Source organism: Tetrao urogallus, assembly GCF_951394365.1.
Source record: "Tetrao urogallus genome assembly, chromosome: Z".
Lineage (NCBI taxonomy): Eukaryota > Metazoa > Chordata > Aves > Galliformes > Phasianidae > Tetrao > Tetrao urogallus.
This window is the reverse complement of record NC_136816.1, coordinates 38,370,003-38,385,876: the sequence shown is the minus strand read 5'-3', so window position 1 is coordinate 38,385,876 and position 15,874 is coordinate 38,370,003. Positions and strand designations below refer to the sequence as shown.

At 39.3% G+C, this 15,874-nt stretch overlaps 1 protein-coding gene across 1 annotated transcript in view; it reads left to right on the top strand.

The window, feature by feature from the left end:
• The window catches only part of PCSK5 (proprotein convertase subtilisin/kexin type 5), a gene marked incomplete at both ends in the record, with an annotated part of 197,944 nt that overhangs the window by 20,903 nt on the left and 161,167 nt on the right, over positions 1-15,874 (top strand). The window contains one exon of the mRNA XM_079548178.1: positions 5,992-6,096. Within this exon, the coding sequence (XP_079404304.1) occupies positions 5,992-6,096 (105 nt within the window). The remainder of the gene's footprint in view (positions 1-5,991; positions 6,097-15,874) is intronic.

Genomic DNA, 15,874 nt, shown 5'->3' with positions numbered 1-15,874 from the left:
TTTAGCATTTCTGTTTCCTCACAGAGTTTATGAGGACATTCATATATGAATGTAGATGAATTCACTTAGCAATTATGTCCTAAATTTTCTTAATACCACTTTAGAATATGAAATTGCAGATGGGAGAAATACAATCCAAGGACAAAGCCTAGAAAGCTTGGCCCTTGTTCCAATATATCCATCTTTGCAGCTTAGGAAAAGAAAATAAGGCCTACTAAATGTTAAACTAATGTGTGTGTGTGGATGCTTTGGCTTGTTGGGATTCCACTGTGATACTGTAGGACAGTTATTTCCATGAATTATTTTATCCTTGAATAAATGTAGCACACTACTGTTAAAATTTATGTAGATATCCATTAAAAATTTTCAGTGTTAAAGATTACTTATAAAGAGAGTAGGTCTCCCCTGCCCCGTCACCTATTCTCCTTGCTTTTCACCTGGCAATTCCTCAGGAATGTTCCTCAGTCTCATTTTAAAGAGATCATGTCTCCCAGCTCAAAAAGGAGATTACAAAGATTTCCCAAGAATATAACAGCTAAATTGCCATCAGTCTCTAAAGAGGTTAGCTGTGCAGTCTGGTCTTTCTTTCTTTACATTTCTTTTCCTCTGAGAGTGCCTGTAAGACCTGGTAGTTAAATTATAAAAAACAATTTAACAAGAACATCCATAATGATAAGTTTTATTGTGCTATATTTCCATAGTTAAACTATTCTCCAAGTAGTCCAAGGATTTGGAAGGTCTAAGTAAATTCCCATTAGGGGGAAAGAGGGCAATAAAATTTTTAATAACACTGGTGTTACCTTACTGTGGGAGGCACTGGCAGTTAGTGAGTATGAATTAAATTCCATTTAAAAGGTTAGAGATCTCTTTATTTAATTGACAGTTGTAAAGTAAAGCTGTAGCTCTCATTATTATATTGCCTTTCTTATTGTTATTACTGTTATTATTAATAATTATTATTATATGAGAATTGGTCATGCTTGGAAGATACTGCATTATAATTTTGAAGCTTAATTCAGTGGGTTTAGTTCTATCTCTTAAGTACAAGGTGTCCGAGGAAGTGCAGCCATTGAGCGTTAGACAGCGACAGACTTTTCTCTTTTTGTTGGAATGTAGAGCCTGTATATTCCTTCAGTCTCTTCTGAGTGGCTAGTATATCTAAGTTGTAGGAGTGCAGTAAGGCCACACATCTTTCTGCTGTGGTGGATATCCTCGAGCTACAGTTTATCATCAAAAAAAAAAACAACACCCAGACAAACCCAGCTCTCCAAGCAAGTGTAAAACAAAGCACACAGAATGAGTGATGTTGAGATCTGTGTAGCATGAAAGCAGATGAAAGGTTATTTTCCTTAAAATGCAGAAAGTTTCTGTTTATGCAGTTTTGTGCAGTCATAAAATACAATTACCCACTTGAGGTATATTTCTTCAATAATGCGTATTCTTGTGCACAGGCACAAATACTATTCTGTGCACATAGTAGTAATTCATGGTGGTGACAGCAAAGTCCTGAAAAGATATGTACCCATTACAAGAGTATTCTGGTACAATGAATATGCACCTCATTGTTTGTGGAGCATCACTTCCCAGCAGTTAGTATCTCAGCCTTATGTCAGTGAGTCCCAGTAACATTCAGGAACTGACTCATCAGACTACTTTTGACTTGTGAGAGTTCGTCACCCATATTGGTACTAACTCTGGCACCAAATTTCAGCAACTGATACAAATAATAATAATTCAGATATGTGGCCTGATGCTAAGAGTTGTTCAATGTCCTACAGGCTGTTAAACTGAGAATAAACCCTTGTTAGTGCAGTCACAAGTTATGCAGCAGCATGACTGTGTACAGGAATGTCCATTATTTTCCTTAGGACTAAAATCAGCATCAAAGCCGCTTTTTGTTCTGTCTGAGACTGTATAATAGAATCATAGAATCACAAAATCATGGAATGGTTTTGATTGAAGGGACCTGAAGTATTGTCTACTTCCAGCCTTCCTGCCTTGAGCAGAGACTTTTTCCGATAGACCAAATTACTTAAAAGCCTCATTCATCTGGCTTTGTGCACTTCCAGTGTTGGGGGCATCTACAAGTTCTCTGGACAATATATTCCATCTCCACCCTCACCGTGGAGAATTTCTTCCTTATATCTAAGCTTAATCTATCCTCTTTTAGTTTAAAGCCACTATCCCTTGCTGCATCACTACATTTCCTAAAAAAGAGATTTGTTTTGCAGGCTCCAGCTTTTTTGTAGGCCTCCTTTATGTACTGCAATTCTGCTATGATCTTCCCTAGAATATTCTATTCTCCAGGCTAAAGAAACCCAACTGTGTCAGCCAGTTTTCATAGGAGAGGTGCTTCAGCCTTCTAATCATTCCTGTGGCCTTTGCACTCACTCCAACAGATCTGTGTCTTTCTTATACTGCGGGCCCCAGAGTAGTTACTCCAGCTGGGGTTCCATGAGAGTGGAGTGATGTGCTGATCACAATTCTTTTGATTCAGCCCTGGATATGGTTGGCTTTCTGGGCTGAAAGCACACATTTCTGGATCATGTTGAGCTTCTTATCAACCAGCACCACTAAGTCATTCTCTAATCCACTCATCGCCCAGCCTGTATTTGTGCAGCACCTTTTACTCGGCCTTATTGAACTTCATGAGATTCCCATATGCCCACCTCTGAAGCATCTCAAGGTCCCTGTGAATGACATCCCTCCAACATGTCAACTGCACTACCCAGCTTTGGTATCCATGACAAATAGGTGGTGATAAGACACTGGAACAGGTTTGCCAAGAAGGTTGTGGGTGCCCCATCCCTGGAGGTATTCAAGGCAAGACTAGATGTGGCTCTGGGCAGCCTGGTCTAGTGGTTCTAGTGGCTGGCAATTCTGCAGATAGCAGGGGGGTCGAAACTAGATGATCTCTTAGGTCCTTTTCAACTCAAGCCATTCTATGATTCTGTGCTGATTTTATGAAATTTTCGGAGATTGTACTTGATTCAGCTGTCATGTTACAGAGTGCTGGTCCCAAAAATGATCCCTGAGAAATGCTGCTTGTCTCTGGTCTCCACTTAGATGTCAAACTGTTGGCTACAGCTTCCTGAGTGCAACCATCCAGCCTATTTCTTATCCACCAAACAGTCTGTCTGTTAAACCTTTGTCTCCTCGATTTAGAGACAAGGATGTCATACAGACTGTGTCCAGGTAGCTGACCTCAGTTGATCTTCCCTTTTCCGACAACACTGTAACTCCACATTTGTGAGGCACAATTTGTCCTTAGTGGAGTTATGTTGGCTGTCATCAATCACCTCTCTATTTTCCTCATGCTTTAGCATTGTTTTGAGGAGGATCTACTATCTTGCTGGAGGTAGAGGTGAGGCTAATTGGACTGTAGTTCCCTGGTGCCTTCTTTTTTGTGTTTGTGAAAACTGAGATTGTTTCCCCTTTTCCAGTCAGTGAGGGTTTCACTGGACTGCCACAACTTCTCAAAAATGATGGATAGTGGCTTAGCAACTTCATTCACGAGTTCTCTCAGGACCCTCAAATGTATCTTATCAGTTCATATGGACTTGTGCGCATTCAGCTTCTTTAGATTGTCTTGAAACTGTTTATCTTCTGTAGCGAATGGTTCTTCATTCTTCCAATCACTACCTTTACCTTCTGCGACTTGGGCTGTGTGGCTCCTTATGTCACCAGAGGAATATGCTGGTCTGTGAACAGAGAACTTCTATTTGCTGTGGCACAGGTAACAGACTTCAGTCCACAGCGGACCATGTGTGGGTGACCTCAGAAGTCCTAGGATGCTTCTGCTCTTTGAGCTGTCCATGAGAAAGCTTCCAGATGTATGTTTTAAGCAGCTTTATTCACAGTTATGCCCATGTAGATATGAGACCAGGCTTTTCCATGAGACAGATTGATACCACTTAAGCTTGAATTGCCTTTTCAGACAGAAGACAGCATGGAGATTAGTATTCCAGTGCTAGTATATTTAACTTAGGCTTAGTCAAACCAATTCATATTTAATTTGTGATAAACCAACTTGTATTGACTGAAGTTTTTGATATTGTACTTCAAAAAAAAAAAAAAAAAAAAAAAGATTCTTCCTGAAAGGGAGATACTGTTGTATCAACTGAACAGTGATGAGTATGACCCTGATGTTATTTTTCCCAATAGATGGACTCTTTGAACAGTAGATAGATTTTTTTTTTTCTTTTTGTAAAAAATTTTCCTTTCATTCCCAGTTCCACTTACATCTTCAAGATAAAATGTACAAGTGCTTTGTGACAACAAAAAAGATCTGTCAGTATTTCGTAGCTTTACTTTGATTTTCTCAAGATTTTTGTTTTCTAACACTCTAAAAGCGTATTTTTGGAGTTCAGTGGCTTGTTTCCAGTTCTCCTTGAACATTTAATGTTAAGCAACCAAATTTGCTGGATGTGTATTCTTACAGATACAAATTTTAAATATGGGATCTTTGTTGCTTCATCTTTTTTGATGTTCACTTGTAAAACCAAGACAGTTTGCCAAAATTGCTTCGTCTTATAACTTGAAATAACAGTAAGCTCTGTTGTCCATTTTTTGTTCACCATTAAAGAAGCTTTGTCTAAATTATTACGCGTCTTACAAGATTTACTGAAATTTCACAACTTGATGAAATGTTCTCCCTCAATAACAGGGTTGCTCCTAAAGTAATGCCTCCTATTTTATTATCTTGGCCCACATTATCAGAAGTGGATGTTGGTGGTACGGCAGTAGAAATTGAACCTTTCCACCAATATTCTGTTATATTTTTTGCCATGTGGCAGATGGCAGTAGAGGGGCAGTATGACAAAATGATGTCTGACATGGAAGCATGGACGTGGATGTATGGAGCTTAGATGTGTCATTCCTCCGTGCAGGAAAAAGGGCTCCCACTGACATTTATCAATGCTTGCTGAACATCTCTGGGGACCACACAGTGGATGTGAGCGCAGTGAAAGTTGGTCTGAATGGGCAACATTTTCATAGCAATAATGTTGTCGTAATAGCTGTGAAACAGTGGTCATTTCCACCAGTGCAGATATTTATGAGTGCATCATGTGTTCTCTTGTTCATGGCTGGTAAAAGCACATAGAATGGTGGTGACTATGTTGAAAACTACTGCGTTGTATGTGAGAATTTGTTCTTGTGCGATTGTTCTCGTATCTGTTGTAGTTTCCATGGAAATAAATAAGAGGCATTACTTTCAGAGTGATATATGCTGAATGTTTGTTTATAGGTCTGTGAAACTAAATTTTCACGTTAAGAATTTCTTTTATGTTGGTGAGACTAGTGGGGAAATTTCTTTTTCAAATTTTGCAGTCTGTCTCCACTTAACACCTGTATTGTTACTGTGTGATGACAGGATGCATAAAAAATAGTGTACTTTTGTGAAATGTACAACTTTGCCTAATTTGATTTTGTACTTCGAACCAGTTTCTATCTTAAGAGGTTAACATTTTCACCTTTCTTTATTCTACTTCTTCTTTGATCACCTTTGGCCAAGAGAGGAGCCTGTGCTTGTTGTATAGTCTGATGCTGTGAACATGCTTTTTGTAAGTTAATTATATAAATAACCAAATTTAGTGCATTTTATAGTACAGCTACTGAAGCAAACTAGATGGAATGCTTTTTAATGGCTGTATAGTCATTTGATGACTTTTATACTTGCTGTTTGAAGACAGTTTGGATATAGATTGATACAGAATTACTTTAAGTACTGCATATAAATTAAACATTAAGAAGGTAGATACAGACAGACTAAGCAGCTCAATTATAATCTTTGGTTATGCAGTTAATGCCTCAAGGACACTCCATTCATTTCATATCATATGTCCTTCTTTTGAAAGATGATCACCGGGTTCAAGTAACATTTCAGCATGGCAGGAAATTGCATAATTTATAGACTTTAAAAATGAAAAACAGAAAACCGCTTTCCATAAATTAAATCTCCTTCTCTTTTTTTCATCTCTCCCCTTACAGATTGGAACACTGAAGGATTACTACCACTTTTACCATAGTAAAACAATTAAAAGGTCAGTTCTCTCAAGTAGAGGTACCCACAGCTTCATTTCAATGGAACCAAAGGTAAGAATATCCACCTATGTGTTGGAGGCAAAAGCCTTTGCATATTTTATATGAAATATCATACCATGAGATGCTTACCTGAATGGTATATAGCATTACAAGAACTGACACATAATCTGTTTGCTAAGGTTCTGCTTCCAATTAAAATGTAGTGAAGACAATACCATGCTATCAAGAGTGTGCTATTCTTGGATGATAATGTCCAGCATATTTATGGAGCAGTATAGGAATTTTCTTAATGTACTGGTCACTGTGCTTTGCTTTTTTGCAGAAGCACATGTGTAACTCTGTAAACCAATTTGAAGTGAAGGTGAGCAATATAGGATGGTGTCAATGCTTGGAAGAAAGTTTGTCAATTTTTTCCTGCTCTTTTTCTTCAGTATGAGGGGTTAATATAAGAAAAATCTCTTCTGTGGTCTTTTCCGGTAGTTCCAATCATAATTTTAAGATCTGCTTGATTTATTTAAAAAATAAGAAAAGTAAAAGACTGTTTGACTGCTGTATGTATCTGTTCCTGTGAGTGCCAAGACTGACTCATCCTTCCAACAGCCTGCACTTACAACTGGTGATGCTGCAAAAGGAAGGGAAAGTGTTCACATTTTCATCAGCCCATACTGTTTCCCATGCTCCCAAAGGTTCAGCGGTTTACATACGTACAGGTTCACATGCATGTACCACCACGACTTCTTGCTGTTACACTCCTCTGTGCCAATGGCACCCGGCCCTGTTTACTGTGGCCAAAACTGAGAGGAATTCTGTGGCACAGAGCAGCACAGAAATATGGCCATAATTTATTTTCCAGCATGTTCCATGCTTCAGCATTTACATCTTGTCCCATATTCTGTATTCTGTGCTGCCGCATGTACAGGGGTCTTTCTGTCCAATTTCTGAATTGTTTTTAAATATCACTGCAATACTGAGAAACCCTAGTGAGGGCTGTGCAGGGTAGTCAGCCCTGTAAATGATTCTATAACCAAAAAGAAGCTGACAGTCTAATACCATGATCTAGTAACATGTTTGGTATTCACCTCTTCATTGCTCCACTGAATTCGTGCTTGGAAATTATTGTGCAGCCATAGACATGTCAAAATATGGACATGTATGTGTAGACCTAAAGCCAGTCTGTGGATATAACATTTCAGGATTATTGAAGTGGATTGGAAATTCAATTACACTGCATAAGCTGCACCTTTTAAAAACGAAAGTTTTAATCTTAAAAAAGCCACATCACATGGCTTTGAGAATGTTAAAGGACTGGTATTATACATCATTATATTTATGATTGTCACTGTATCTAATGCCAATATTTGCGGCAGATTAGATAGCACGCGTATTTGTGAATAAGGAAACACTAAGGTTTGTGTACTTTCCAAATCATTTAATGATAGTTTACTTAATGCCTAAAATCCTCTCTGTGTGATATGTACATACAATTGCTTGATCTGTGCTTGCTTTAGATGTGAGTCACTAATTTGCTGCTTTATGAAATTTCAAATGATGGAGTTTTTATTGAGGGGAAATTCCTTGCTTGAGTTACCTATAGGAGTGGATTTTGATATTTGGCATTTCTAAACTACTTATGTGGATTGTATTCGATTTCACTGTCTGGCCATAAGAGGGAAGATAAATAGATATATAGGATATACTGGTAATATATACAGGTAATGTAAAATGCTGCTGTTACAGATTTCATTTAATGAATTGCTTTGATGATCTTTGGCTTGGTCTTTCTTCTAGAAAGGAATCTTGACACTATTATAAACTGTATGAATATGTTCAACAGGGAACATAAATGGAAGATGTGTATATTACACATTTTGTCAATTGTCTCAGCATTAAGTGAACATTACTTGGCATTTAGATGAAAAGATAAAGGATGTGCAGTGTAATGTGATTTTGACTGCTATCATACATATCTTTGCCTAGAAATACTGCAGGTTGTCACTCGGAGGTGAAATGGATCAGATAGTTTTAAGAAGAAATGTATTAGTGGGGTTTTAATGTTCATAACATATATCATCATGTAGAAAATTTGAAACATAACTATCTCCACAGCACCTTTTGTATTCATTGATGTAATTGCATGGTGTTTTCTACATGCTGTTAGAAAAGCAAAAAGTAGTCTGTGTCAGGACAAAGATTAGTACCATTTGTCAAAGCTAAGCTAAGCACTCAATGAAATCTACTACAGAGGATTCTGGTCTCTCCAGCTGATGTGATATCTGTGGTTGGCATTTGGCAGGGGTCACTGAAAGCACCATGCAATGAATTGAGAGCCTTTTTTTAGCTCCATAGAGTTTGCTCAGTAATATTGTTTTGGTTACTTGTGAAACAAAGGGAGCAGGAATGAAAAATGAAACGGAGTGGAGAAGACAGACAGAGTCGGTGCATAACTGAAAAGTATCATGAAGCTCTAATTCAGATATGGAATAAATGAGTTTATTGCTGGCTGACTCTCCCCTGGAATCAAACTAATTGAGCATTTCCAAGGGAAGGAATGAAAAAATGTGGTGCACTAGTTGTGAAGTAATGATACACTAAGTGAAATGGAGGTATGAAAGGAGGATTGCAACCTTGCTGTGTAAATCAAGCTGTGTATCAATACAAAACATGTAGAAACTCCAGTAGAATTCTTCTGTCACTGAAGAAATTACGGTTCTGATGAAATAGTATAGTTGAAGCACCTTGCACATAACGATAGTATGTGGAAGTTAAATAGACAGTATACATGTGAAGGTTGTCTTTTCATACAAGAAACTATTATGTGAGGTGAAGAGTTTGTAGTGAAGGGCTGTGATAATAAAATTTGTGACTTGTATGGAGGAGAATGTCCCACAGAATCAAGTACTGAATGAATGGCAAAGCAATAATCTAGAAAAATAAAATTTTTAAGTGGATGAAATGCTGTTTTAAGATTGATAAAATGTTCAAATCTATGTACATACAAACTCAAGTTTTTTCCACTTTGCTTATGAGGTTCCCACAATGCTTTGCATCATAACAGAAATTTAACAAAAAATGTGGTGAATAAGAATGCTGCAAAGTCTAAAAATAATAATTCAACTTCTAGTAAAATACCACATTTACTAATAGGGAAATCATTACAGCATTAGTGTTTGTCAGTATGAACCAAGATGACATCTTACTTTTTTTAAAAAAATTATTTCAGGTAGGTTTATTTTGAGTTTGAACTCCTAGCTGCTGGTGCAGATTCCCTCATCACTTGAAAGTGAAGGATGTCCAGTCTCACGTTCATTGAGAATAAGCATTTCAGTAAGCAGTAAAGCTACCTAATTTCAATTACCGTGGCTAAAATGTATTGTGCAGAAGTGTAATGCCTTTGTCACCTCTGCTCCATGATCAGAGTACTTGGTGGAAACACTGCTGCAGATATCTACATTTCTCCTGGTCTCACCTAGCCATACACAGAGCAGTTCTGTATGACCTGGTGACACGAAGCATTCAGAGTGTTCTACCTCTGCCATCATGAGCTTAGTAGGATTGGTGGTAGCAGCACATGAAACATTAGCAGGCACATTTCTGAGGAGCCAGAAACAAGCTGTCTGGGCAGCCCTCAGAGGATAAACAGTAACAGCAGAATCCTTCCTCTAGTACTGGTGGAATATTACGGGTATTCATGAGAGGACAGAGAGGAGCACAGTGGGAGAAGCCAGGAGTAAATGTTTCACCATGTGACTGTGTAGCGAGGGTTGTGCCAGTTCACTCTGCTAAATAATACCATGATTTGGTGCAGGAGATTGATGTTTAAAGAGGTGGAGAAGGGATAGATTTCACCACAAGGTTATGGTCTTGTGTTGGTAAAGAATATGCCACTGCTTGTGGAGCCCGTCTTGGACAGCAACACATTTGATCACTGGATTAGAATGTTTATTGCAAATAGAGATGAGGGTCAAAATTTTCAATGTGCATCATCAAATCGTGTTTTCCAGTTGTTCATGAGTCTAAATGTGCTGAGATTGGAGTGTGAGGCTGTCTAAAAAAAAAAAGAAAAAAAAATTATTTGTGCTTGATGTGGAAGACACAAACTTCAGCAGGAATGAAGAAGTTTATTATCATACTAAAATCCCAGTTTTAACAAGCAGACTTATTGGACTGAAATCTTAGAGAAGCTCTTGATAAGAAGCTGTTAACGAGAAAGGTTGTGTTTCATTCTGCACTGCTAAGTGCTACCTCATTAGCAAACTAAAAGATTTTGTTAGCCAAACAGAGCAACAGTAGTATTAAACACTGGGACCAGGTAAGTTACTGATGTCTGCCTGCGTAGTTGCAATCTGCATTAGCGCTCACAGGTCAAAGAATCAATACGACATGGTAGTGAAATAATAGGGAGTCATGATGACTTCCACATGTAGAGTTTAGCTGGGGAGTTTAAGTTAGTTGGTAAGTAATGCAGTATATACCACTGTGGACTCTTTATTTAATTTCTTCAAAGAGCTTTTATGTGAGTAAGGCTTTAGCTTAGTCAAAATCAAGAATCAAACTTAGTGTTTCAAGAAGCCAGTTGCCAGTAAGTTAGAGCATGAACAGAATTACAATGTGCAAGAAGGCACAGGAACATCTCCCTTTAGTACCTTTCTCCAAAGTGTTAGAAAGTTTTGTGTAAACATGAGTAAATAGACCTGCAGCTTGGATCTTTTTGTGATACTTTTTGAGATACAAGGGTCACTGTTCACTAAATCAAATCCTTCTATAATTAGCACTGATCTAAGCTCATCATGTTGCTCTAAAGTTTGCATGAGACAGTTGGTATTTTGTTAGTGTAATAGTTATTGAAGTCTATGCCTTTATGTTAGCATTACATTACCATGTTCTCCACCTGCAAAAGTCTTTGGGAAGGTTTCTTCAGTGGGAATCAATGCCTTGTACTCCACTGAGGCTACAGTGAAATGAAAATCAGACTGATTTTCATTGATGAGCCAGCATTAGCACTGCCATTAGCAATGTCACTAGACCTAGAAGAGAAAAGCATGGTGACAAACACCAGTGTCGAGAGTACTAGAGTCAAGCAATAGCCATGTCATAAAGTGAGTTTCTTCCTTGCCTGCACCAAAACAACACCAGAAGTATTGATGAGGGTGGGGTGAAACACCTTGTTTTTTCTGAGGAATGAAACAGAACAAAATAGTTCAGCTATAAGGGATGTTTAAAGATTGTCTAGTGACAAACTGACACTGACAAACTGACCTCTTCAGGCCAGCCGTATCTAGGGAATAGCAACCTAAACAGCAGCGTTCCTTTTCAGCATAGGGGGCATGTTTGGCCTGTGGATGAAGCAAACCCATCTCAAAGCTAAACATTGTGTGGCAGAAACCTAAAGATGAAAGGCTTAATCCAGAGCACATTCACCTAGTATCAAGTGAATGTATTGCATATGTGGCTGTCCCCATGTACTGTGCAGGCCAAATCCATTACTGCTCTAGCAGGAGTTGATGGCTCTTCAATTAGAAAATTTGGTTGAGTAATAGTGATTTTTCTTCATTTATCTGCAATAAGAAGAATTATTTAATGAATGTTAATCATAATGTTAAAGGGATTGAGGCTTATTTGTGAAATCTGTTAATGTCTGATTCTACTACAATATTCATGTGATAGCGGACTTTTTTTATTAGCACTTAAGAAACCCTGATTAAGAAATAATCATGGCAGCTACCCAATGAAATTACCTTTTGATGTTTTCTACTAAAAGCAGAAAAAAGGCCAATATGCAGACAAGAATATTCAAAATGAGGCAGATCATGTTGGTCTCTTGAGTCTGTCAGCTTTGGTCCTTCTGGTTTTGGAAAAGGAAAATTCAAAACACAAAATTAAATATTAAAAAAATACTAGAGCTTTGCAAGAGATGCACTCTATTAAGAAAAAATGCACAAACTATTCTGAAATTTTCAAAGCAGTGTGTGTCTTAAACATAAGTATTAATGACTTTTAAAATTAGCTGGATTTCAGCTCAGAGCTGTTTAAAAATACTGTTGACTTTTCAGAAATTCTGTTCTTTGGCCACTCTGCACTTGATGAACTTGAGGGGCATGCCAACTGGACTCCTTTGCTTTTACTTCAAGGCATGTTTTAGGCTGTAAAAATATATTTTCAGTAAATATGTGAAGCAGAAGTTAGGATCAGTGGCAGTATTTGTGACTACAATCTAGATCATGTTACAGAATTTCGTTTATGACCTTTTAAATTAACACAGAAGTGTTCATTAGAAGGAAAACTCTGCTCAGGGGATACTTGCTATATAGCAGGCGTTCTTTCAGTCTTTCCCTATGCTGTATAGGGAATAAATATTTCTGAAATGGCTGTTAAGCAGTGCAACATTTATTACTGGTTAGATTTAAGATTAAAAATTAAATATTCCTCTTAAGTTTCTAGAATTTGATTCTAGAATTTGAGGAAAAATCAGGGAAAATGATTTTATACATTTTTTCATTGTTACCTGTAGAAGTTCAATGGAAGACTGCCTTCTGGTATCTTAAAACCTAGATCTAACCTGTGTCCCTGTGACAGTGGTCACAATTTCCATTTGCCTTTACTGGAACTGCAGTGCTGTCCCAATGGGTGAATTCAGGAAAAAGTCACAGAATCACAGAATCACAGAATCACCCGGGTTGGAAGGGACCTCAAGGATCATGTAGCTCCAACCCCCCTGCCTAGCAGGGCCACCAAACATACACATTTAGATCAGGTTGCCCAGGACCCCGTCCAACCTGGCCTTGAACACGTCCAAGGACGGGGCATCCACAACCTCCCTGGGCAGCCCGTTCCAGGGCCTAACCACTCTCCCTGTAAAGAACTTCCCCCTAACATCCAACCTAAATCTTCCCTCCTTCAACTTGGATCCATTTCCCCTAGTCCTGCTATTGTCAGCCCTTTTGAAGAGTTTACTCCCCTCCTGGGTGTAGGTTCCCTTCAGGTATTGATAGGCTGCAATGAGGTCACCCCGCAGCCTTCTCTTCTCCAGGCTGAACAAGCCCAACTCCCTCAGCCTGTCCTCATAGGGGAGGTGCTCCAGCCCCCTGATCATCTTAGTCGCCCTCCTCTGGACCCTTTCCAAAATCTCCATGTCTTTCTTGTACTGAGGGCTCCACACCTGGACACAGTACTCCAGATGAGGCCTCACAAGAGCCGAGTAGAGAGGGACAATCACCTCCCTGTCCCTGCTGACCACCCCTCTCCTGATGGAGCCCAGGATCCCATTTGCCTTTCGAGCTGCCAGAGCGCACTGCTGGCTCATGTTAAGTCTCTCGTCCATCAGGACCCCCAGGTCCTTCTCTGCCGAGCTGCTCTCAAGGACCACTCCTCCCAGCCTGTACGGGTGCCTGGGGTTCTTTCGGCCCAAATGCAAAACCTTGCACTTTGCCGTGTTGAACCTCATTAGGTTCACCCGAGCCCAGCTTTCCAGCCTGTTGAGGTCCCTCTGAATGGCATCCCTTCCTTCTACCGTATCAACCGCACCACTCAGCTTGGTGTCGTCAGCAAACTTGCTGAGGGTGCACTCAATTCCCTCATCGATGTCATTAATAAAGATGTTAAAGATCACCGGTCCCAAGACAGACCCTTGGGGGACACCACTTGTTACCGGCCTCCACCTGGGCATAGAGCCATTGACCACCACCCTCTGTCTGCGGCCTTTCAACCAATTGCTTATCCATCGGGTCGTCCACCCATCAAATCCACGTCCAGTGCATACTATACCTAATTTGAAATTTTATGCTGGCATTAACATTTAGTATCTCTCTTTAGAATTTTAAAGTACTTAGGACCTAAATATTTTTTTGTGAATACTTATGCTGGTTCCTACTTTACAGTCTTAAGGTATTACAACCTTTCACAATACCGTAGTTGTGAAGCTGAATGCCTGATAACAAAACAACAGAAGCAAAGAGGGTAAGGTTCCATTTCTGTGCTTTGTCAGAAGACCCTTTGACATCGGGGCGTGACAGTTTCAAATCATGGGCAAAGGCTGAGGAAGCAACTAGGGCGGCATGCCCTGCAGTATGGTGCATCATGTGGGGTAGTCTTCAGTTGGCTTGGGCAGAGACTAGAAGTCCCACTTTTGCTGAGACTGTAGAAGGTACACACTGTGTGCTATGCAGCTAGCTTAACTGGCACCATTAAATTCTCTTGTGTGTCTTAATTATATAAATGCTTTCTAAAATCTTTGCATTCAGGGATGGATTGTCTGAGCATCCCTCTGCTAGAGTTTCTAAGCACATGACTGTTGCTTTCTTGCATAACCACACCTCTATCTGGTCAGCTGTCCCAGTATGAGCTGGAGTGCTCAGCCCCATTCAAAGACAGACCTTTAATGAGGGGTGTGCTGTGCATATACAGCAGGATCACACAGACTTGTGTGGCTCTGTTTTTGTAGGTGTAAACGTTATGCTAAGAAAGAAAAAAGCCTAGAAAAGAAAAGCATGTTACATTCCCAAAATTTAGGAACTGCTAAAGGATTTTGGTCAGCTTTAATGATTACAACATCACTCTTCATGAATTTATATGTGAGCAATTTAAGCCTATAAGGAGACTATTTCCTCACAGTAGTTATAGTCGTGTAAGAGCAGAAGATCATAAAGGAAAATGTTTGTTAATCTGTAGTCTGTATGTGCTGTTAAGTGTTAATAACATTTGAATTTCTTTGTAGTTTCAATGGAAGGAATGCTCCTCCATTTTTTTTAACAACAAAATGGGTAAAAAATGATAGAGCAACTAAACGTTTCAAAAGAAGCACAGAGAATTAATGCGTTCATTTCTAATCCTGGTTCTAGTAGCTCGCCAGGGAGAACAGCATCTCTGACAGCTACAATGGTCTCATGTTATACAAAGTGTGCTTTTGCTGTTGTTAGAGACAGTTCGCATTGCTAGTGGCAGAGAGATAGCAAATTACTGTTCTGGCTGCTGGAGTATAAAGCTGCAGAAAGAGTCGGAAGAGGAGGAAGTACAGAGATATTAGTTTTGAACCTGAGAAATACACATGGTTCTGGAACGAGTTGATCCTGCAGGCCCCAATGCCAGAATGCCAGATCAGAGAAAGAGAGGGATTGAAATAAAACATTATGGTCAAGACCATCTCAGAACAGACTGTCTAGGAATGTGACAGAGCAGCCTCTACACACCATTTCCTGAGGGAATCCAGCTTCATCCGATACTGATGAGATTGGTTATAGTGCAGGATATTCATAGAAAATGGATTAAAGTTGTGTTTTGTTTTCTTTTTTTCTCATGCATTTGGAAGACTTTCTGGCAGCAATATATGATCCTGATGTAGTGCATCAACATTTTTATGCATCTCTCTGCCTGCTTCTGTCAGACAGGGCAACCACACTCAATTCCAGTGGCAGTTACCTCACCCAGATATTATAAATTGTGTACAGCAAGTAAAGATGATACCCACATATCATTTATCATATCAAGAATAATAAGCAGAAAATAAAGAGCAGTACAGGGAGCTGGAAAGACAACTTCTTCCAAGATAGAGAAAAAAGAATTATCCTACCCCAAACTCTGTGCATATAACAACCTGTGTTCTTATCGGATCGTTTTGGAAGGACGGAGTCTCTGGAAACTGGTCATTTTCCTTGGCTGGATGTTGTATTTCACATCAGCAGATCATTAATCCAACTTGTGCTGCAATTCTGTGGCTTAGAGGAGCTATGCCCTATGTGAAGCCCTGGAGCTTGGATGTATGTGGCCATCATCAAGCCTCCTCATTCTGCATGCAAGCAGGATCATGCTGACAGGGGAGCACACACTTCTGCAAGTG